We start from the raw sequence: 23,151 nt of genomic DNA, 5'->3' as shown, positions 1-23,151 counted from the left end.
TTAAATTAAATACCTCAAACATTTCCCATTTCTTTTTAAATTGGCGGATTTTATTTGTCTTAAAGGCTATGTATTTTTCTGTTTCATATTTGATTTCCAAAATTTTCTTGAAATGATTAAAGATGGGGTTAATTCCTTTACACCTACAGGTCCACAGATACGTTTTTCCTAAAATTACTATATAGTTAAGCAGTTTGAAGGGAATTGCTCCGAAACGGGCGATATTAGCGTAAGAGGCTAGGGATTTATCCCGCAGGAGATAGGCATACGCTAACACGCAGGGGATGACTTTTAAACATTACCATGAATTATATCATATTGATGCTTGGATAAATGGCCTTTAACGAAAGTTTCCATCATTTTGACGCGAACAAAGTTCCGTCCGCCACCTCTCGTCTCCAGTTCATTCCGGTCTTTATGGATTCCCTCAGGGCCGGGCAACGTGCCAGGTGACTCTTGCTGTGTCGTGCATATTGCGTGCAGACCACCGAAACGGATCCTAATCGTCCTTGAAAACAAAACTCACTTTGTCGCGCTACATCACCAAAATGACCCGTGTTCTCGTTACAGGAGCCTCTGGTTACCTTGCTATGCACGTTGTCAAGCAACTGCTTGACTCCGGTGAGTATATCGTGAGGGGAACGGTGCGCAGTCTTGCGAACGAGAAGAAAGTCAAACCCATAAAAGATCTCTCGCCGGAAAACGCGACATACCCGCTGGAATTGGTGGAAGCTGATCTTATGAAGAAGGAAACTTGGCAGGAGTGAGTTTTTTGACCGCTATTTATGTAGTTGTTATATGTTTCTTCTGATGTATGTAATGTGACTCGTCCGGCAGATTATGCTGAGTCACGCGATAGGGTCATCAACGTATGATTTTGCCCCAGCACTCGATAAATTACGCAAAAAACGTGTAAATTATTGGACAGGAAAATGAATAGTTATTTTCTAGGAGGCGAAATGACCACGGTCCACCCCGTTTTTAGAACAGAACGATGCTTTATATATTATTTCATAATTTTATTTAATATTGCATAAATTACACTATGAAATGAACACGATGCAATTAACGCAAATATCTGTTATTTGGGTAAGAGGCCAAATGCGTTTAGCTAGGGCTACTCAGATTTAATTTTTTGGGTGCACGTTGCGAGCCACTGAGCACTTCTCAGTTTCTCAATTTTGTGTTTTTAACGGACTTTTGATAAAATTGCAAGCTGCCGAATAATCTGTCTTTGCATAGTCGCCAGCACACGCAGAACAGATGAAAGAAAAAAAGTTACGATCCGTTGTAGTGGCCTGGAAAAACTCCCCTTAACTGTTTGCATTCGTATTAGGGAATTAGTTGGAGCGAGATGATTGTGTATAACACCATTAACTCTCGAACACTTTGAATCTCATTTCAACAGGTCTACTGAAATTTTCACGCTTCGCTTTGAGCAATGCACTCAACCAGTAACTTTTTTGTTATCTTTTTCTCCGACACTTATGGCCTATTCAGGGGGGTGGGGGGGGGGCAACGCCCCTACCCCTCCCTCCCACTAGAAAACTCTTTATTTTCGATAAAGTAAAACATCTGCGGACCCCCCCCCCCCTGCTTTTTTTCTACACAACCCGTACCCTTCCCCCGCATTTCAGCAGCAATTAGCAAGTCAAAATCATAAATACCACACCATCCAATTTTTTTTAAAATATCTCTGTTTAATCTATCGTCAACAGTGCCGTGAAAGACTGCACCTATGTGATTCACGTGGCCTCACCCTTTCCAGCAGAAAATCCAAAAGACGAGATGGAAGTAATTGGACCAGCGGTGGAAGGAACTAAAAATGTGCTTGAAGCATGCGCAAAGACAAAGGGTGGAGTGAAGAGAGTTGTACTGACAAGCTCTTGTGCTTCAATTTATTGTGAGTTAGGGTTAGGGTTAGGGTTTTAAGCTCTTTCGCCAGCCTGGTACCAGCGGTTTCTGGTGAAAAATAACCGCAAACCGGTTATTTAAAGGGGCGTGTCATCAATTTGTGATGTTACTTTGAACGGTCCGGAGAACATGATGGTTAAGTTTTGTTAACAAGAACCTTACTACTACACGGAAACTATCTTTGGCCGCGGATGGCCAAGATTGAAATGGATTGTAACTTAAAAAAAGTGGCCAAGTTCTTCTAGTATATTTTGAAGAAATCGCTCAAAAACTAATTACCGCAGTAGTTTGTTCTGGAGGAATCGCTTTATACTTTCTTTTCGGTTACCTTGTCAATTATTGGAGCAGTTTAGACCAAAACACAGAGGAATCTCTGTGACAGTAGAGTACCCCTTTAAGTTAGCCATCTAATATCACAGTTTTCGAAAACATCGCTTCTGAAAAATTCATGAATTGGAAACTTTTGGCACTAGGAAAGGGATTTATAGAAAAAAATTGGAGGGATGTAGCTGTGCCAGAAAGCGTCCAGTCGTGTTTTGAACTTTTTATATATTTCCCTGTATTTTTTTCCTGCGAACTATTTTTAGTAGCAGTTCACGGCTGGTTCGCTATGGAGACAAATGTGTGGAAATGTCAAAAGGCTGCTAGATGCTTTCTAGCACACTTACATTCCTCAGTTATTTTCTGTAAAATCCTTTGCATAGTACTAGTGCCTAAAGTTTCTAATTCATGAATTTTTCACAAGCGATGTTTGATGAAAATTATTTGACATCGGATTTCCATACAAACATTGTTATTTCACAACGTGTTTGCCTACTCGTCAAAATGGTGTCGAAAACAGCGATGAGGCTTATTTATAGTTGCGAGAAAATGGAGAAGTAATACGATACTGAAGCCTTTATGCGTTGGTAACTTTCACCACGTTAACTGCGTCAGTTGTCGGACTTTAATACATGCGTCATTAATTCCAGCTGGTCGACTCGCAGAGGATAAAAACTTTACCGAGGAGGACTGGTCCGCACTGGAAAACTGCGTCCCCTATGAGAAGAGCAAGCACCTTGCCGAGAAAGCAGCCTGGGAACTAGTCAACAATTTGCCAGGTTAGCAGGTTTAGAAAACGTTGCAATACGCTATTTCATGATCAAACTCCACTTGGTACCGCTCGAATAACGCATGAAGCGAGTAAGAATATGCAGCGATATTTGAACTGTTAGTAATTTGTACAGCAAAAACCGGTTTGGTGGCTATTGGTACATGGGGAAATCGGTTTGATAACGCGCGCATGCTCATTCCACGGTGCATCTTGCCATAGTTCTCTTCGTTCCTAGTCGCCAACGCAGCCGTTATTAGGGTCGTCACGCAACGATTCTCCCCACCAAGCGTTGCGTGACTACCCTAATAACGGATGCATAGGGAGCAGGATAGGGAGACTACTTCATTCCTTGCTATAATTAGTAATGGTGGATAATAAATTTCTGGCCCGCGTCATCAATATATCCACAGACTAAGGTGTATTTGTTTTTCAGTTGGCGCGTGTTTTTCTTTTTTTGTTCTTTTCGAAGTAGTGTAATATATATTTAATAAGCGTCTCACAGTTACCAATTTTCGGAAAACCTAGAGGCAGATTTAGCCTCACCCCCACCCCCACCCCCCTTCTCCCCGAGAGCTTGCTCGCAGGCTAAGGTAGATTTCGAAAGGAGAGCCGAGCTAGTAGAAACAACAAAATGATTTTACGTACTTCCCTCTACGTATATACCGCCTGCAACATCCTACCTCCTCACCATGTTCATGTTAAAGACAGCCCGACGAAACCTTAACGTAATATTTGTTACAATCATCTCTTGATTTCAATTTCGAGTCTTAATTTGCTATTGTAGCGCGGTCTCCACTCACGTACCTTTAAACCCAATGTCTCCTTATCCGTTTTTCATGGAAAGTGCACTAACACCAACTCATTCTTTGAGGTTTGACAGGACCAGAGGGCTAGAGAAGTATATAAAATCCACGTGTCGTTCACTATCGTACCCTTTCTCCTTCCCGTTCGCCATGATTCAAAGCGCATAATGAAAATTTGCAGGGAAAGTGACGCATATTTGCCGTCCGCCTTAATCGCGCGAGAATCTCTAACCCCTTGGGAAGGATATGCAAATTTTTAGTTGCAGGAGAGAGCAGGAATCAAGGAATAGGCCATTTCCGAGTTGCATTGAACCTCATTATGAAAGCAAGGCTAAGTGCAAAGTTTTTATTATGAAATTAGTTTTCATTCACATGCAAACAAAACTAATTTTTAAAAGAAAAAGTTTTGCACTTAGCCTCCCTTTCATAATGAGGTTCACTGCAACTCGGAAATGGCCTATTGTGGATTGTACGTGGTTTATATAGTGGGGAGTCAAGCTACGCTATTGGTGGGAGGATGGTAAAGTGGAGAAAAAGAATAAACTAGTCGAATAAAAAGAGCTCTTTGATTCTGTGGGGATTAAGGGTGCCGATTTGGAAGATGATTTTTTGTTCTTAAGTTTTGCGAGTTTCTGTGTAACCCTGGCGTAGAAAACTGACACAGACTGCCATGTGTTTATAAGAGTTATTCTTTCTTCTAGATGATGAAAAGTTTGAGCTGTGTTGTATCAATCCTGGGCTTATCCTTGGGCCTGTTTTACATGGATCCACTTGCACCAGTATGGAGGTACAAACTACATGTATAATTTTGTGTCCTTCGAGAAGACGTAGTGTAACTGCATAGATTTAATTTGCTGAGCAACCGTGAGCCCGTAAGCATGGAAGTAACTGCAGCAATTAAGTGAGTTATATAACAGCGGGCTTGGCTAGCAATTAAACACAAGAAGAAGCCATGGATGCTTAGATCTCTTTCTTGAAATGATCAAGCCGCCCAAAAGGACGCAATGAAAACGACATCGGACGTAACTATGAAGCCATTGTTAATGGGTCAACATCAAGCAATTCACTGCCAAACATTTGTTGCCCAACATAGCGGTCGTTTTACATGTATGTTGATCACCGAATGTTGTACTTTGTGTCCCGTCTTGTCGAACATTGAATTTGTTAACTTGCCTTGCCTCGTTCGACGTTCAACAAGAAATGGTATGACGCAAAATACAACGTTGCGCGTACAAAAACCAGATACGAGTGACAAGTGTTGAACGAGGCACGTCCTCTCTCTCCCGCCCCGTCTCAGTTCTCGAGGGAGGTACGAGGTGCTTTTCGTTTGCACTGCAGTGAATCGCTCGGTCTATTATCTCTGGGAGAAAAATAAATGAGACGCTACACGGAGTAAACTAGTTTACAGAGTGATGGCGCTGATTTTCTCAAATCTTAAAGGGGCACTGTCACAGAGATTTCTCTATGTTTTGGTAAAAACTGCTCAAATATTTGACCAGGTTCCTTTTATCTAACACTAAATTGATCTCAGAGCACCGAGAAGAAACTACTGAGCAATTTCTCTTGAGATATAACAAGCTATACACCGGCGCGAAGAACTTACAATGTAATTGAAAAAATTGGCCAATATTTTCAAGTGCAATCCGGCTATTTGCATCCAAGCCATCCATATAGCCAAAGATGAATGATTCCAGTTTCTGTGCACTAGAGGGTTAACAAACCGAAACATTATTTTAACGTTTCCATCGATTCCAACAAGTTTTTGGCTATTCAAAGTGACACAACAAATAGGTGACACTGCCCCCTTACCATGAGCTCAACCTGTAATTTTAGTTAGTACAACCATAAACTGAGATTCCTGTGATTCAAGTAATATACCTAACACGAGACACAGTGTTTCATCACATATCAAACACCGAGAAGAGAGTTGAAAATGCGACGCGTAGCGAAGTATTTTTGACGAACTTCGAGGTTTTTGATATTGTGATGAAACACTGTGACGAGTGTTTGATATAAATAACTGCTCAAACAAACTGATTTTGAAGGGGAAATTAAGGATGCAAAAACGATCGAGGAGATTTTCATCAGATATCCAAACACGCCACGGTGCATGATTTCCTTTGTCTTTTGATTTATTAATGAGTTTGAGAAAATAGCTTTTTCTTCTCCTTCGCGCGCGTTGCGTCTTCTCACGGATTAAGGTGGCCGAATACAGTTTTTTAGTGTACAGGTGTTAGAAGACGTTATTTGGAAACTATGTATTTCTGGACGCCCAAAATTGGTGTGGTGTAAGACCAACTAAGAAAGAATGTATTTTCGTACGTCTTGTTGAGCTAAGTACCGTTTCCATGGCAACGCAGCGAACTATTAAACGTCCATAAATAGTAGGTTTCCTTTATTTTTAGAAAATGTACTCATTAGATTTTTTCCATTTTTGTATCCAGAACAACTCACAAAACACTGACACGGTTGCGCTATTTTCATGTAATTTTGACAGAGAGATCTCCTGCAAATATTGATTTTGTATTTTAATGTTTTGTGAAGATACCCTCTGTTAGATTTGGGTTTCTCTTTGTAGGCGAGTAACGCTTTTAGGGAACTATTTTCAAGCCAAATTTCAGGGAATTCTAATGAGCGGTTCCTTAGAAAACAGTTCATTTCCACGAAAACAACCAGTCGCAATTTTTTGGTCAAATGCGCATGCGTGGTTTTATTAGGGTTTCATGGCAAAGATGAAAAGCATGCGAAAGGTCCTGGTGAATGTTTTTTTTTTTTTTGCTCGGAAAGAAAAGAAAAAGAGTCCAGAAACGAGAAACTTAGTTATTTAGGATCAAAACTTAACTTTATTATCCTTTTCATGTGAAATTGAGAGATCACTTTATCGACCGCTGTATTTGCGTACCACAACCCTAGCGCGCGCTTAATAGCATCACTTACAGAATCTGTAAAGCGTGCGCAAACTGTGTTCAGCCACCTTAAGCGGTTATCCTGATGGTAGTCCAGAGGCCATGTTATTTCACGATCATATTAACTTTTCAGTTGCACCGGCGTATGCTCCAACGTGAAATGCCCATGATCCCGAAGCTATCAATGGGATGCTGTGACGTCAGAGATGTGGCTGGGGCTCACATTACAGCTATGACGTCACCTAAGGCTCCTGGTAGGTAGACAAGCGTTGTCTCAGTACACTGTTTTCGCATTTTCGTATTGAACTGTACTAGGTAATGTATTTATATACCGCACAAATCACAGTCTCATGGTGGTTTGTGATTCTTCTGTGAGGTGAACTCGGACGTCACAATCTTTTCACATGCAAATATATTTTAAAATATAATCCATAAGCCTCCATTGTAAGCTATAGTTAGGTCCAGTTCAATACCTAGAATACGTAGGGGACATAGTTCCCGGTGTTGTTGTCTTGTCTTTGTGTGTATATTCTCATGGTTGGGTGGGAAAATGCTCGGAGATATTAGCTGCATAAGCTACTCTTAAATCTGAGGGTAAATGATGATGATGATGATGATGGTGATGATAATGATGATGATGATGATGATGAATACGAAAATGGTCTCACTCGCTCATTCAATCGTAGGATATTAATACGTCATCGCTTTATTCTCGATCGTTTCCTATCGGGTAGGTGGAGTGACGAAGGGTGGGGTAAGAAGTCAAACCGTACAAAATAGGATCCAATTTACCCGGGACGCTTTTTATTTGACCCAAATTTTCGGTTGGAAATTCCGAACACTTTCCGTGTCAAGGAAAGACTGCTCCTTGCACCCTGATCTCAGTCGGTTCGGGAATGTCTAAATGTGTGGCCAATGGCTTGAACAAGCAATTGCATTGAATCGAGCCAGAAGTGTTTCAGAGCGACACTATTGAATTTAACTGCAATTAAAAAATACTCTCTTTGTTTTGTCCAAGGTAACAGATATATTGCTATTACGACCTGTCTGTGGTGTCAGGATTTTGCTAAAATTCTGGACGAAGAATTTCGACCTTTGGGTAAGTTTCACGGAGGTTATTTTCGGGCCGGTGCGTGCGATAAAGTGCTATCATCTTGTATCTTGTGGAATAATGGTTAAATGATATGTGACAGTAAGTGTTTCTCTTTGTTTCCATTTTGCTCATAGAGTTAAACAATATGGAAACAAATCCAAGCACTTAGATGTCCAATACAACGAAGGGGAGTGTAGTATTCTTTCGATGTCGTAACCTCTCTTTGGGTTGCCGTGAGGGAGGACGGGCATAGTTGCTCTATACCTTATCCTCAAGCTGCTGTGTAGTTTTCTGTGACCAAGCTTATTTCAAGTTTATGTGTTCAGAAAGTGGGAAGACCCGAAAAGAAAATTGTGATGCGAACAAATGAATAAAAGCGAAGAGACTGGAGAGAGTCTCTCCCCAGTCTCTTCTGGTTTTTCCCTTTTCTTTCCACTCCTAACCTTTATTACTCGCACGCATTTCATTTTACTTCTCGCCGCTCCTCGCTGGCGAACGCCAAGGAAAGGCTATCTTTGTCCTTAATGCGCGTCTATTTTAATTTCTCAGGCTACAATGTTCCCACAAGGGCTTTCCCCTCAGTTGGGATGAAAGTTCTCGGATGGTTTGATGGGACGATAAAGATGATGGTACCCTCTCTTGACAAGGAGTTGAAGTTGGACAACTCCAAGGTATGTGTACTTTTCGGATAGCGTAGACAACTCCTGATATGAGTAATTAAGGACGGTCCCTCCTTTTGCTACTGCGCATGCGTTCTGCATGTGCATCTCGGGATAGTCCGAGATTAGTTTCGTATAGGTGGTGCCTAGAACTGTGAGGCAAAAGCAGGTCTTTGCAAGGGTTATTGCTGTCCATGATCCAAAAAGAAAATTTGGGTAGGCACGCATTTTTCTGAGATAACTGAGGTTCAATTTGGAAAGAGAACGCCATACATTACTTTCTAGTTACTGAGCTTTTTAGAATTATTACTGTTGCCATGTTATCTCTCAATTCAAATGCACGGCTACCTCCAATTTTGGTTTTGGATTCCAATATCCCATACATGCTAAGATCTGCTTCTCAGATAGTCATATAACGCGCAAAAACTCTTCTGTATTCGGAAACAGTCATTATAACAACTCCAAGGTATACGTACTTTTGATGATGTAGACAGCTCCTGATATGAGCAATGAAGCGCCGTTATAGATTCAGTCCCCTTTAGATACAACCAGTGGCGAAAACCGTTGATACACCGTCCCCTCCCACCCCAGTTCAATGTTGACTGGTGGGAAACGTAAGGGAGACATGACTTTAACGACGGTGTTCTAAAGAATTGTGCGTGCGAAATAGCGTGGACCATTATCCCTGCGAAGCTATTGAAGTAAACGGCAAAAATAGCCCTGTAGGAGATACTGAATGAAAATCAGCATAGATGTTAAGTCGATCCTGAAATATCTTCATATTTGTGCCCTTGGTTTTCTTGATGTAGGTGTAAGTTGATCCTGCTGAAACATTTCATATTTGTACCCCTGTTTCCTTGAAATAGGTGTAAGTCAATCCTGCCGAAACATTTCATATTTGTGCCCTTGGTTTTCTTGATAAAGGTTTAACTCTCATAGTTTTCTGTTCTTTTTGTTGCAGATAAAAGCGGAGCTCGGATTCCAACCTACAGACATCAAGACCACCATAATAGACATGGCGTACAACTTGATTGATTCAGGTTTTATCAAAAAGACGGCAAAATACGAGGAAGCAAAGGCGGGCCAGGGTGATTCCGCTGAGAAGAAGAAGTGCTGTGTGACAAAGTCTTAATACAATTATATCCGGTTTCGACACGTATACATTTTCATTTCTTTTCCGGCACGTTTTAACGAATTTGTTTAGCTCTGAAATTTGTAAAATTATTGGTTCAAATAAATAGTTGTCGTTGTAAATGCTGCCGTTATTTTGATGTTTTTTCAATCCATACCGTCTTTACGTTTTGACTTGGTTTTTGCATGCCAGTTTACATGTTTTTGTTGTCTTGTTTCAACATGCTCGGTCTTGATTCTAGGTTGTCTTGCTAGTTTGATTGTAAATTTCCGTTCAGACTGAAGTTCGAAACATTTTTGAAACTTATATGGTTAAATTGAACACGAGTTAGACTTGTTTTCTTCATAGAAATTGCTTACTGATGTTTTCAACCTGAATTAATTCAGCCAGTCATTCCCGCCAAAATGGCCGTGTATTAGTACTGTACTGGTTGTAACTTTTGAGTCTAAGAATGAAATCCTTAAGTGTGACCATTCAAATGAACGCTACTGCGCAGCACTTTCCTGTGGCGCTGTTTATTATGCTGTACAAGTTGGTTCTACTTTTGAGTCTATGGATGAAGTCTTAAAATGTGACCATTGATTCAAATGGAAGCTACTGAACAGTACGTACTTTCCTGTGGTGGTGCTGTACAAGGTGGTTGTAACTTTTGAGTCTATGAATGAAGTCTTCAAATTCAAATGGAAGCTACTGAGCATTTGTTTCCTATGGGCTCTGTTTATTATTACTATTTTTACTACAAGTAAAAATCACTGGTCATCAGAGAGCGATATGAGTTGCTAGGCTGTGAGTAAGAAACTGAAGCAGTGAGATTTAAACCTGTCTCCCCAGTCTCCCACCGCCCCTACATACCCGCGAGAAGCTGGGGGAAGCTGGAACCTAACGCTTGCGTTGCTAAGGCAACGACAAGAAGACGTAACATGGCGGCTGGCTGAACCGAGAATGAGTAGTAGTAACTAGTAAGCGAATATAAGCTTTCGTTCTGTCGTATCAAACTCTGTGACTGATCCCTCCGATAATAGAAGAAATAACACTGCTATCGCTCGTAAAGATGAGTTTATGAGATGAGGGAAAAGAGGGGCAGCTTGACCTATTTTCAATTTCAGTTGCCCTTCGATGACGCGAAAGCCTTGGAGGTTAACAGAAGGCCAGGTGAGTTAGAATGTTTATTTTGTCAAGAATCTTTTGGGAGTTTGAGCGATTGACGCTTCGATTAAACTTGTATGTCTTCCGTGAGACTAAGTGGTTGGTTTGATTGCTGTGGCGACCACGCTTTTTCCTGCTTCAAACCTCAAAGATGTTTGCTTTGTTAAGCGATTAGGGCGATTTAAAATATAAGCTTAAGCTTAACTTTTGTTCGAAAGAAGTAATTTCAATTCTTAATAACAGCAGCGGGACTGATACCCGAAAATTGTGGTCCCGGCCCTTTGAATGTTTTGCAAGATATCAAAATCACCTACTGTCATATTTGATCGGTTAATCAATGATAGATCATAATAGATCATCTGAGCTGACATTGTCGACTCGGCTACAATACAAATGCAATAGTGTTAACCAGCTGTGTTCGGGAGCCAGCTTAAGTCACGCACGCAGCCAAAGCTCGGCGAAACAAGCTTGGCAAGTGAAGAGCTTGTCGTTATTGAAGATACTAGGTATCACTCAAAATGTATCAGTATCAACTGTAAAGCCGGCCAAAAAGAGTAGTAAGTAATAATTAAGCTTCTAATAGCATCTATTTGTACACAGTGAGGTTGAAGTAAACGTGTACGATGTATTGCATATTTTCCTTGCCTCAATCTAAGATAAGATATTACAGTGTAGTCTTGTTTTATAAACAAGATATATTCTCGGACTGTTTACAAATCAAGTATCATGGATCTTTTACCCAGGATCATGCTCAAGAACACAGAGCAGATGTAATTCCAGGAACGCAGGTCGTTCCAGTCCCAGCTCGCCCAGTCGACCATGCAGTCGGCAAAGCCACAGCTGTGTGAATATAGAGCAAGACATAAATAACCAAAATTCCCAGGTATGTATTTTTTTTTTGAGTATCTGGTAAATTAATTGATTATAATTGTGATTAAGTGGTGACCAAAGTTGTTGATCACTCCCTGATCCTTGTGCAGATAAAAATTTGCTTAAGAACGGTTTGCTGTAAGGACCGACTAAGCGTATACAAAATAGAAAAAACCGATTTCCCCAAACTTTGCCAGAATAAAGGGCTTGGTGAACTACCTCTAAAAATATAAGTTTCATTTTGTTTAGAGCCTTATTTATTTTGGGGGAATTTTTTTAAATTTTACCCATGGAGGCGGGCTGAAATCACACCGAAGTAGGCACTTTTGTAGAAGCTCCCTTTTATACAAGGAGCCTTTTCTAGAAAAGATTAACCCAACAGAAGGAACAATTTTATTTTCTTAGATGACTAGCGGCGTTAAAGTTAAATAAAACGTAAACATGAATTTTTGACCAATTTTTTAAGTTGCGCCTTTTTACCGGTGATTATAACAACCTAATTTTGGCTAAATTCAAGGACAAAAAAAACATTTTGGTACATCGCTTTGCCCCACGAAACTACACTCCGGGAAAACATAATCATTTCAACTAAACATTGATCGAATAAAAAATTGGGGTAAATTAAACAGCGAGTTCTCAGAGCGTTTTCAAAACATGTCACTTCAGCAATTAAGAGCGACCTTTGACCTTTTATATCGAGGGGAAATATAAACGAGAGCTCATAAACCTTGACTTTCCTTCGCCGGAAGACGCTTATTTTTACTCTGCTGGCACATTTTGAGTAAAGGAAAACTACACATTTGAATTTGAAGTTATGTATTAGCTATGAAAGATAATTTGAAAAGTAAAATTAGCAATTCAATTCGACTTTGCGTAGGCGGTTCCGATTTGTTTACTACGAAATTGCGATTTTAAAGCCTGTTTACAATACATATACGGCATCAACTACAAGGTAAACCTCATTCTACTGAATGATTAATAAATCCTTCTTACCTTAGAGATCTTTTCCTGCCTAAAAAACACGGTCTGTGTTCATTGCAAAAGTGTATTGACCGAGATCGCGGAACGCCTCAAGCCAAAGAACAAGTTAACGAAACCACAGGAATGCCAGGAGTACATTTCGTACTGAGATGTGTACTTACATATTTCGGTATTACTATGACACGTCAATTCAGAACGCCTTTTTTTCTTTTCGTACACTAAGATGTAATATCTTAATTACTTAAAGATCACGTAAATTGAAAAGAGCGTCGTGTCCCGAAAGCTAACTTCTTTTGTTCGTTGCACGTTGTACTTGCTGAGTGTACAGTGGAGTTTATCGTGGGTGGCTACGACCACCAGAGTCAGTGGTGCTTATATATGGCTGTGTGTGAATATGGGTAGATTGCAGGGGGAACATATCATGTGGTTCAAGTGTGAACAATTTAGCCAATGTGAAAAGCTTAATCCTTGCCGAGTGTACCAAATCCACGCAAGGGCATCTGCGTTATTGCAACACTCGAGACGCTATGTAAGCACGGGCAGGTATGTTTTAGTGGTGTGTACTATGTATATGAATGCCCAACATAAATTAATTTAAAATTATTTACTCTCAAAACAAAGAGAGTTTTTTTTTCTTTTCTTTTCCTTCTTTTTTAACGTTGAAAGTTACAATTAACCTCTAACTCAGCTAACGTGGTTAAATTTGTATATGATTTGCGTTTTTATATCAAGAATCGTCACGGATCAGTAAGTTTTCGTTTATCTTTAAAGCTTGAACATCTTCTAAGTAGTAATTTTTGAACCAAAACCCTTCTGTAGCGAACTTAACATAGGTAAAAGGCCGCAAACGTTAGTAAACATTGCGATGTTTTCGATACGTTTACCAAACGCTTAAAATAATTTAATTTAATTAAAACTTGTTTAAAAGTCACGAAACAACTAAGCTACAGCAAACGTAAAGGCAAAAAGCTTTCTTGTTGCTTTATAAATATACAAAGCGAAAAGTTTCCCTGATCATCAATACTTAAGTCCGTGAAGAAGGATTTTTTGCCTAAAACCACAAAAGATGTACGGACGAGCATGATAGCCTTGTTTGTTTCACAAGAAGAGAACGTGACTTATTAGATTTGCGGGCCTTCAAGCAACCGAATGTATGTGACAAGAAAAATTGAATTTATTAATCACGAGGTCGGGGGCGGAGGCGGGAGGGGGGGGGGGGGAAAACAAATGTGGGCGGTGGTGAATAAAACATTAATGCATTCTATTTTCTCTATGTTAAAATTTCCAAGGTAAAAAGCAAGGTAAAGTACCTGTGGTAATTGACTGTTTTACCTTCAAAGGCATTTTTGAGAAAAGCGAAAGTCACCTTGAGCTCACTATTTGACCGAGACATCGGGACACATTTGGTATCAGATGGCGTTCAAATAAGAGGATCTGTGCCACTCCCATTGGATGGGCATGGCATGGGACGTCAGTGTCAGGGGAGAAGGGAATATCATCTATACATGCTAACGGCTTTGGGGGGGCGTCTACAGACGGATTCCACCCAAGGCGCAAAGCAGAGTCCCTTTCCGTGTTAAGAGATCTTGTAAAGGGGTGTGGTAGTTGTGGCACCTCAGTCTAACTACTCACCTGAGACAGTCGCCGTATCCCTATCTATAGTTTTGCTTGAAGTTTATTGTTTCATTATAATTATTACTTGTTTGTGATGCAAGGAATTTATTTCTACTTCTGATCTTTTTTCACTTAAGACTTCGTTGGATTGACAGCAAGTGGTAAGATCACAAGAAAGAAAAAATGGGTACAGCCACAATGTGGAATTAGCCTATATCATTCCCATTTTTATCGCAGTTTCCTAAATGTCACGGAGATCTGACAAGTTGCAACGTTTGTCATATAAAGGTAGTTCATTATTAATGGACAGTACAGTGCAAAACGAATCACTGTTAAATAAATAAAAAGAGCTGTGCGGTCCCGGTATTGTACAATTTTATACAGTGGGATTCCTGTGGCTTTATTTGGTTAATCGTTTAGCGATCGGGCGGCTTTATAATTTTGCAATGAATGCAGGCTATGTCTTTTTTTAGTCAAGAAAAGATCTCTAAGGTAAGAAGGATTTATTAATCATTCAGTAGAATGAGGTTTACCTTGTAGTGGATGCCGTATTTGTGTTGTAAACAGACTTTAAAATCGCAATTTCGTGGTAAACAAATCGGAACCGCCTACGCAAAGTCGAATTGAATTGCTAATTTTACTTTTCAAATTATCTTTCATAGCTAATACATAACTTCAAATTCAAATGTGTAGTTTTCCTTTACTCAAAATGTGCCAGCAGAGTAAAAATAAGCGTCTTCCGGCGAAGGAAAGTCAAGGTTTATGAGCTCTTGTTTATATTTCCCCTCGATATAAAAGGTCAAAGGTCGCTCTTAATTGCTGAAGTGACATGTTTTGAAAACGCTCTGAGAACTCGCTGTTTAATTTACCCCAATTTTTTATTCGATCAATGTTTAGTTGAAATGATTATGTTTTCCCGGAGTGTAGTTTCGTGGGGCAAAGCGATGTACCAAAATGTTTTTTTTGTCCTTGAATTTAGCCAAAATTAGGTTGTTATAATCACCGGTAAAAAGGCGCAACTTAAAAAATTGGTCAAAAATTCATGTTTACGTTTTATTTAACTTTAACGCCGCTAGTCATCTAAGAAAATAAAATTGTTCCTTCTGTTGGGTTAATCTTTTCTAGAAAAGGCTCCTTGTATAAAAGGGAGCTTCTACAAAAGTGCCTACTTCGGTGTGATTTCAGCCCGCCTCCATGGGTAAAATTTAAAAAAATTCCCCCAAAATAAATAAAGCTCTAAACAAAATGAAACTTATATTTTTAGAGGTAGTTCACCAAGCCCTTTATTCTGGCAAAGTTTGGGGAAATCGGTTTTTTCTATTTTGTATACGCTTAGTCGGTCCTTACAGCAAACCGTTCTTAAAAATCTGGTAGCTTTTTCCAGTTATGGAAGTTTGTTGGTGTGAGTCACTCGACATCGGATCTGATGGCGTCCCGTTGTCTGCCGTTCAAGGTGTACATGTAGCCGCAGACTACACCCTCTACAGTTGTGACGTTAAAGTTCACAGTACATGTACAGTGTACATGTATGGAGATAAAAGTTGTTCAAACACAAATGTCTCTCTTCACCCAGATGTGTAAATGGGTAACAAAGACATAATGCTAGGGGTAACCCAGTGATTGACTAAAACATCCTATCTTAACTGGTGACGTATTAGTCTAAGAACATGTACAAAGAGCATGCCTCAGAAATCTGGGTCAAGCTTCAGCTGTAATTGGCCACCTGTGTGCTTATACATATATGACTTTTAACCTCCTAGTAATTTATTGTACTTAGTAACTTCATCCAGTAATATAACTTACTATATTGTTTATCTTGTTTAAATCCGATTTGTAATTTGCATATTGTTAGCCAATTTATCTACGTTCTTGAAGGAGGTGGGGTTTCTTGGAAGAAGAAGACAGTAGACCAGTCAAATACTACTTAATAAATACATATCTATCTGCTGGATTTTTTATTTATCCGCTGGATAAAGTTATCTCCCTTTTGAACAAATATTCATTTGAAATGAGTGAATAAATTCTGGTTGAATTTATTATTAATGGTTCCTTAAGGATCCTTGGGGATATTGACAAGAAATTGAAGGATCCTTGAAGATCTTTGGCAAGATTTTTGAAGATCTTTGAAGATCTTTATTAAGATCCTCACAAAGATCCTCATTCAGATCTTTAAGGATCCTTTGTAAAGATCCTCGGAAGATTTTCACCAGGGAATATAACCCATTGGGGGATCTGGGAGCAGCAGTAAAACTCTCTCTCTTGCTGCATTTATTTATGCAGAAACTGGATTAAACTGTCTTCAGCTCTCTTTAAAGCAAATTATGGATACAGCATACAACTTGACCAAAGTTCTTCAGCGTGATACAGCAAAACCAGTTCTTGCATTGCCCCAGTGTGCTATAAATTAATCCAAATGTATATTGAAAGAGAAATCTTATTTTGTTCAAATTAAAGTCATTCCAAGTAACTTAATTTCTTTCACTTGGCAGCACATCCTGGTAGGGTCCACTTTAAGACGACCACATGCATCCGAGTACTCCCCCCTAGATTACCAGAGCATGCCAGATGTCGGCAAGATTCCACGCCAACCTTATAGGTCACAGTCTGCATGCACAGTTTATACTTATGCAGCTCGTCCATTCTCAGCAAAGGAGCAACTGTCTCACCTTGGAAGACATACCAAGTCAAGGTAATGTGACTCTAAGGCCAGGGGGGTGGTGGGGTTACCATGGTGTCCCATTTTCTTCTAGGTAGTGCAACCTTAAGGACAAAGGGGTGGGGGTTACCATGGGCTCATCCCATTTTCTTCAGGGTAATCTGACTCTAAGGCCAGGGGGTGGGGTGTTGGGGGGTTGCTATGTTAAGTCCTAATATGACTTTAAGGCTAAGGGGGTAGGGGTGGTGAAGGTTACAATGGGGTCTTGTTTTCTTCAGGGTTCATGGAATTGTGACTTTTATTGGCCATGGGGTTGGGGGTGGTGGGGGTTACCTTGGTGTCCTATTTTTTTCAGGGTCTGACTCTGATTTCCAGGTTCCAATTTTGATTTTGCAGCTCATATTTTTCACAGACTTCTCAGCCGTTGGAAGGGAGTGGTGCATTGCACATGTCATCATTAATCAACTCTCAAATTTAAACAAATATGAAGAAAAGTAGAATTTAGTGTTTCCTATTCTTTCTTTTTTTTTTTTCAAATCTGTTCCAATAAATTGTGTCTTACTTAATTTAATGATTACAACATGTTGTAGTTACATGTAATTAGAATATTGATTTTGGTTGGACATTTTACAAATCAGTTTAATTTTTACTTTTATTAATTTGTCTCAGATGGTAATTATCATAATCTGGACCAGTAGAGAATAAAATCAAACTGGTTTGAAAATTCTAGCCAAAAACAAACTATAGCACATTGCACATTGCACATCATCATCATCATCATCATCATCATCATCATCATCATCATCATCATCATCATCATCATCATCATCATATCTTTATTTACCCTTGGATTTTAGAGTAGCTTATGCAGCTAATATCTCCAAGCATTTACCCACCCAACCATGAGAATATACACACAAAGACCAGACCACAACACCGGGAACTACGTCCCATACTCTTTGTGAACAGTGAGTGAAATCCTTAATGTCCCACGGAGTTATTTACGAACAAGGGCTGTTAGGCGGGGCATACGGTTTATTGTCCACATCCGAGAAGACTTAAGAAAGTCTAAGTCTAGTCTCATGTACACCATTTCAGCTTGTTAAGATGCAAGTCAGCATCATCTGCTTCCTTGTGCTCTGTTTCATCAACCACATCCTCAAAATCAGTTTCCTCTCACAAGTCATCAAGCAACAAGCGTCTTTGTGAGATACGTAAGTTAACTTGCTCCTAAAATAATTAGCGTGTAGTTCAATTTCAAATAAAAAAAAACTTGTGTTTCAGATCTACGGCTATGTACACATAGTATACAATCAGTCATAAATGATTTACCAAGTCCTTTAACTTAATTCAGAGCTACATTGATGCCTGTGAATCTAACCTTTCTAATGTTGAAATGGTCAAAAGCTGTTAATGCCCGTTGTCCTCAAAAACCGAATTACCCATAATAGCTTATGTAGCAAAATAGCCCCCTGTCCCTATTTTATCCTCAGCTACAAAGGTGGAGGGGGCACATCCTATTCTTAGAGTGACAATGGTACTTATAGTTCGAAAATTAATTGACGATGTGCAGTTCCAAAAAAATCCGTACCCACCCCAAGGAAGGTCATTGAAAATTCCTAGGGGGAGGGAGGTCTTAAAAGCCAAAATTTTAGAAGCAAACTGGAATTTCCTGAGGGGATTGGGGCTTCATTTTAACAAGAAACCTTCCATGGGGGTAGTATGGATATTTTCTGGAATTGCACTTTCAGGATGGCTAAAATATACCAGAATTTTGATTTGAGTGTTGCTCTAAGCGAATTTCTCTCTTGAGGGCGAGTTACCCGAAACTGAGATTTTCGTGGTTTACCATCAGGGTGTCAGCTGACTTGAGGGTTCCTTTGTGTTAATTGCCTTGCTTTTCGTTTATTAATTGATAGGTGATGACTACAGATATTTTAAAAGTGGTCCAGTTCCCAAACAGTAAGTGTTTACCTTGTTTTATAATTATCTTAATGCAACTTGCAAGTTAAGTATAATAATATTCAATATTTCTGCCATTTGTAATATGCAGTTTAAACCTACAAATTATATGTATAAATACTGTGGAGAAGCTGACTTGAGATCATCTATTTTTTAAAACAGAATACCACCTCACGGTGAAACCCTTCACGGTTTTCTAACTGGAGCCCGATATAACAGGTAACAAAGCAGTAGAACATTGTCTGTTTAAGAATACATGTAGATAATAACCCAAATGGAAGGCCACTGGAATAGACCATTCCGAGTCGCTTTGAACCTCACAACGAAAACGAGGCTAAGACATAGTCCAAAGCTTTTCATGTAAAAATTAGTCAGTTTAAAAGTGCTGGCATATAAATGGAACTAATTCTCATAATGAAAACTATGCACAAAGCCTCGCTTTCATAGTGAGGTTAGAAGCAACTCGGAAATGACATATTTCAGAAGAGTGTTAGGAGCAAAATTGTAACCTTTGAGTTGTAATTTCTGCTAGGAACTTTTGCTTAGTTTTATTTCCTTTTCTGGTGTACTTCAGTTTAATTGCTTCCCTTTCACTTCACATCCATTTTAGCGGGTTTCAGGTTTGTCAGCTTTGAGACCCTAACTTTAACCCCCGCACTTTTCTTATTATTTGTTTATTTATTTATTTATTTATTTATTTTTACGTTTGAACACGGTTAAACTCAGTGGAGGGTGGTACATAATCCGTGGAGACACTATTTCCCGTAGATACGGTCAGCTCATTTATATACCTTGAAGAAGAAATGTAAAATGTGAGTGTAGAGACCAGCCGGCGTGGCAGGCGTAATCAGGAAGGGTGGGGGGGGGGGGGGGGGGTAGCGAGAAAAAGTGAAGGAAGAAAGGGGGGACTGTTCCCCCTTTCTGTTCCGCCGGGTTGTTCGAAAGCCGATTAACGCAAATCCACGATTAAAAGTTAATCGAGGCTTTCATCGTCGCTCGTTATATTGGATTTAAAGGCTAATTTCAAGCTGAAGGTAAAGAAAAGTTTAAGTCAAAACTGAAGGTTGAAAATCTTTTGGAAGAATCTTTGTTGATTAGCAATTAAACTCGAGTCAAAGTTTGCGTTAATTCAGAATGAGCTTAATGAGGCTTTGAACAACTGGGTCCTCAGAGGCTAGTAGAGAAAAGCACTGTAATTTTTTTTTGTCTTTTTTCAGGGCCAGGTATCTGGACTCGCGTGCACTGTCCAAATTAGGAGTGTACATTCCCAAGCCTGAGCTCAACTCGTTTTTTATCAGGGATGAATTTGATGGTAAGAATGAAGTGCAGTGTAGTCCATCCCTTGCAGATGAAATCTATGTGTCATTTTAAAGACATGTTTGTGAAAGCTAAATACAGTTTGATCAAACTGGCTTAAGCTGAGTATTTAATTTGCGCAAAGTTTTAGGAAATAAAACGTTATTTCCCTTAATTTACTAGCTGTTGTTGGTTGTACGAAAAATGCTAGCTGACTTTTTTCCCATTTTTTTTTTAAGCTTATTTCTTTCCTGACGTTGTCGTTGCCGTCACCCTCGTCCGGTTTCTAAAGCTCCCTAACGTTAACGTAAACGTCACTTGAAAATAATTATAATTTTGTTTCATTTGTGCTTCTTCGCGATTAATTCAACTCGTTCAACTTCTACAGAAACGACGAACTGCCCAGGAACTAAATTGCTAGTCGTGGCGTTCAAGTTAAGAAAGAGAATTAAAAATTCACCGTCGTTTGTTCACGTTCTCCACAGAGCCTTGAATTTGGTCACTTCACGTTGTTGTTTTGCAGAGGACGGCAAAAAAATGTACTAAAATTTAAAACGGACGCGCAGGGTGATTGTTTTTGCTCACTAAACCTATTGTTAATTTTGCAGCGTTGTCGTTGCCGTTGCCAATAGGGAGCTTTAGCAACGACAACGACGACGGCGACGGCAGGAAAAACGTCACTATAAAAATGAATTCGCGTTTTTTTCAAACGTCGTCGCGATTATTTCAACTCGCTTTAAATGTCAAATGTAGGTGAAATTTCCTGGAGTTGAGTTCTTGAGACCGCAGCCAAGTTTAGAAAGAGAAAGAAAAATTCGTCGTCGTGTGTTCACGTCCTCCATAAAACGTCCCATCAGGAAATTTCACGTCGTAGTCGTGCAGCGACGGCAAAGAAATGTGACAAAAAGTGTGACGCACGTGCAGAGTTGTTGTTTTGGTTATCAAGCCAATTTTTTTTTTGACGTTCTTGTCGTCGTCGTCGTTGCTAAAGCTCCCTAATTGTCGTAATTTTTTCCGCTATTGTCCCAAGATAATAGACTCTCGTTAACTTAAGCACTTTTCGGTCTTTCAGATTCAGATGCCCGGAGCATTTTCTCGGACTCTTTGGAAGAAGAACTGCCAGTCGAAGAAGCGCAGAACGAAAACGAGAAAGACGACAGAGAATTCTCTTCTCGGGCGACAAACACCGATCCTCACTATCTGAGCATCAGACACTGGCACTCGGCTGAATGGAAAACGGACAGAAAACCGTGCAGGGAACCAAGAGTTCAATCGGCACCGTTAAAAGTGAAGGCCATCAAGGCTTACTATCATGACTATGGCAAAAAGAAATGACATGAGCGCAGTTTAAAATCAAGCGCGAGTCAAAATCAGCATCATTTTATGGCGTGCTTTTAATATACCTCAGGGCCCAGTTGTTCAAAGTCCGATTAAGCTTATCCTGGATTAACACAAACTTTGACTCGAGTTTAATTGCTAATGAACAAAGATTCTTTCAAAAAATTTTCAGCCAACAAAACATGTTTAATTAAACCGGGTTTAACAAAATGAAAATTGGTAACAGAAAGCTGAACCATTGGCTTCGACATAGGATTCAAGTAAACTTTAACTTATGCTTTCACTTGAGCTAAATCTGTGGTCGACAAAAATTCGAAAGCAGCTTTTATGAAGGAAACAATTTTAAACTGTGTTTTACTAAACAGCTTTTAAACGTGTTTAAGCCTTGGTGTGAATGGGGCGTTAGACTTTTCTTTACCTTTAGTTTGAAATTAGCCTTTAAACCCATTTTAACGAGCGATGTGAAAGCCTTGATTAACTTTTAATCGTGGATTAGCGTTAATCGGCTTTCGAACAACCCAGCCCTGGAATATAAGTTGGGTTTATAGTGTGAGCACTCCAACGAAAGGGACTGAACAGCAGTGACTCTCTTGGTGTTGTTGTTACGGTGTAGAAGGTGATTCTTAACTTGTGTGATGATTCAAATGAAAGCTATCGATGGGCAGTTCTTAGATGTGGTGCTATTTAATATGCAGTACAACGTGGTTCTAACTTTTGAGTCGGTGTATGATACCCTAAAGTGTGACCATTCAAATGAAAGCCACTGAGCAGTACTTTCCAATGGTGCTGCTTATTTTGCTAGAGTGTTCTTACTTGACTCTCTTGATGAGATCCTACAGTAGAGACCGTTCAATTAAGAGCTATTTTTCCGTGGCACTGTCACAAGTGTGCTTTACAATGTAGTTATCACTTTTGAGCTCAAAATAATCACTTTCTAATATATTTTTTAAGCAATTTAATTTGGCATGAACTCGTTTTTGCAGTCCTATTAAAGTAAAGTATAGTTCAAGTTTGCAGCCTGCAAACACAGACATTCCTCATAGTTTTCCCTCGCGAACGCCACCAGTGGTAGGGCGCAATAGACCCTTCTCCAAAATGGCGGCAACAGATTTGAATGAGTTAAAATTGAACTGAATGAAAAACTGATACCAGCACTGGAAAGGGCACCTTTACTTTAATAACCTTGCAAAGTTTCAGCATATTAGGTGTTGTATCATCTTAGTAAATGTGAGATGAAATTTGACAAATTTACAGACGTTTGTACGACTGGGGGTATACGTCATACCCCCAGTCATACAAACATCTTTAAATTTTTCATTTTTCAACTCACATTTTCTCAGCTGATATTAGACCTGATATGCTGAAACTTTGCAGGGTTACTAAAGTAAAAGTGTTCTTTCTAGTGCTGGTATACGTTTTTAATATTATCTTGTTTGAATTTTTGGCCGCCACTTTGGAGGAGGGTCTATTAAGAGGCGCTCGGTCGTATTCGCAGGCAAGAGAGTTTGTTGAGAGAGTTTCCATAATTTAAGTTCGCGGAGACTGTTTGTTTTTTGTAATTTTAATTTGCAAAAAAGTGAGCCGATCTCCCCTAATCCTTCCCACAAAACTCCGCGCTTCTCAAGGCCAAGCCATGCCCACACCTCAACCCTTTAAGCCCTAACACTGATCAGCATCAATTTCTCCTT

General features: G+C 39.6%; 2 protein-coding genes across 2 annotated transcripts; both read left to right on the top strand.

The window, feature by feature from the left end:
- The first annotated feature begins 432 nt into the window (after positions 1-432).
- LOC146482933 (uncharacterized) lies at positions 433-9,722 on the top strand. The gene is made up of 8 exons (XM_085106574.1): positions 433-763; positions 1,719-1,903; positions 2,886-3,014; positions 4,512-4,597; positions 6,850-6,970; positions 7,735-7,815; positions 8,359-8,480; positions 9,430-9,722. Exons 1-8 carry the CDS (start codon positions 549-551, stop codon positions 9,598-9,600), a joined length of 1,110 nt encoding a protein of 369 aa, XP_084962700.1. The 5' UTR covers positions 433-548; the 3' UTR covers positions 9,601-9,722.
- Positions 9,723-10,492: 770 nt separating this feature from the next.
- LOC146482932 (uncharacterized) lies at positions 10,493-22,488 on the top strand. The gene is made up of 8 exons (XM_085106572.1): positions 10,493-10,752; positions 11,490-11,629; positions 16,701-16,900; positions 17,966-18,081; positions 18,787-18,829; positions 18,992-19,048; positions 20,047-20,141; positions 21,198-22,488. Exons 1-8 carry the CDS (start codon positions 10,665-10,667, stop codon positions 21,458-21,460), a joined length of 1,002 nt encoding a protein of 333 aa, XP_084962698.1. The 5' UTR covers positions 10,493-10,664; the 3' UTR covers positions 21,461-22,488.
- The last annotated feature ends 663 nt before the right edge of the window (positions 22,489-23,151 follow it).

The sequence above is a fragment of the Pavona decussata genome, unplaced genomic scaffold (genome assembly GCF_977016875.1).
Source record: "Pavona decussata unplaced genomic scaffold, jaPavDecu1.1 SCAFFOLD_41, whole genome shotgun sequence".
Classification (NCBI taxonomy): domain Eukaryota; kingdom Metazoa; phylum Cnidaria; class Anthozoa; order Scleractinia; family Agariciidae; genus Pavona; species Pavona decussata.
The sequence above is the reverse complement of the archived record's forward strand: the minus strand, read 5'-3'. Positions and strand labels throughout refer to the sequence as shown.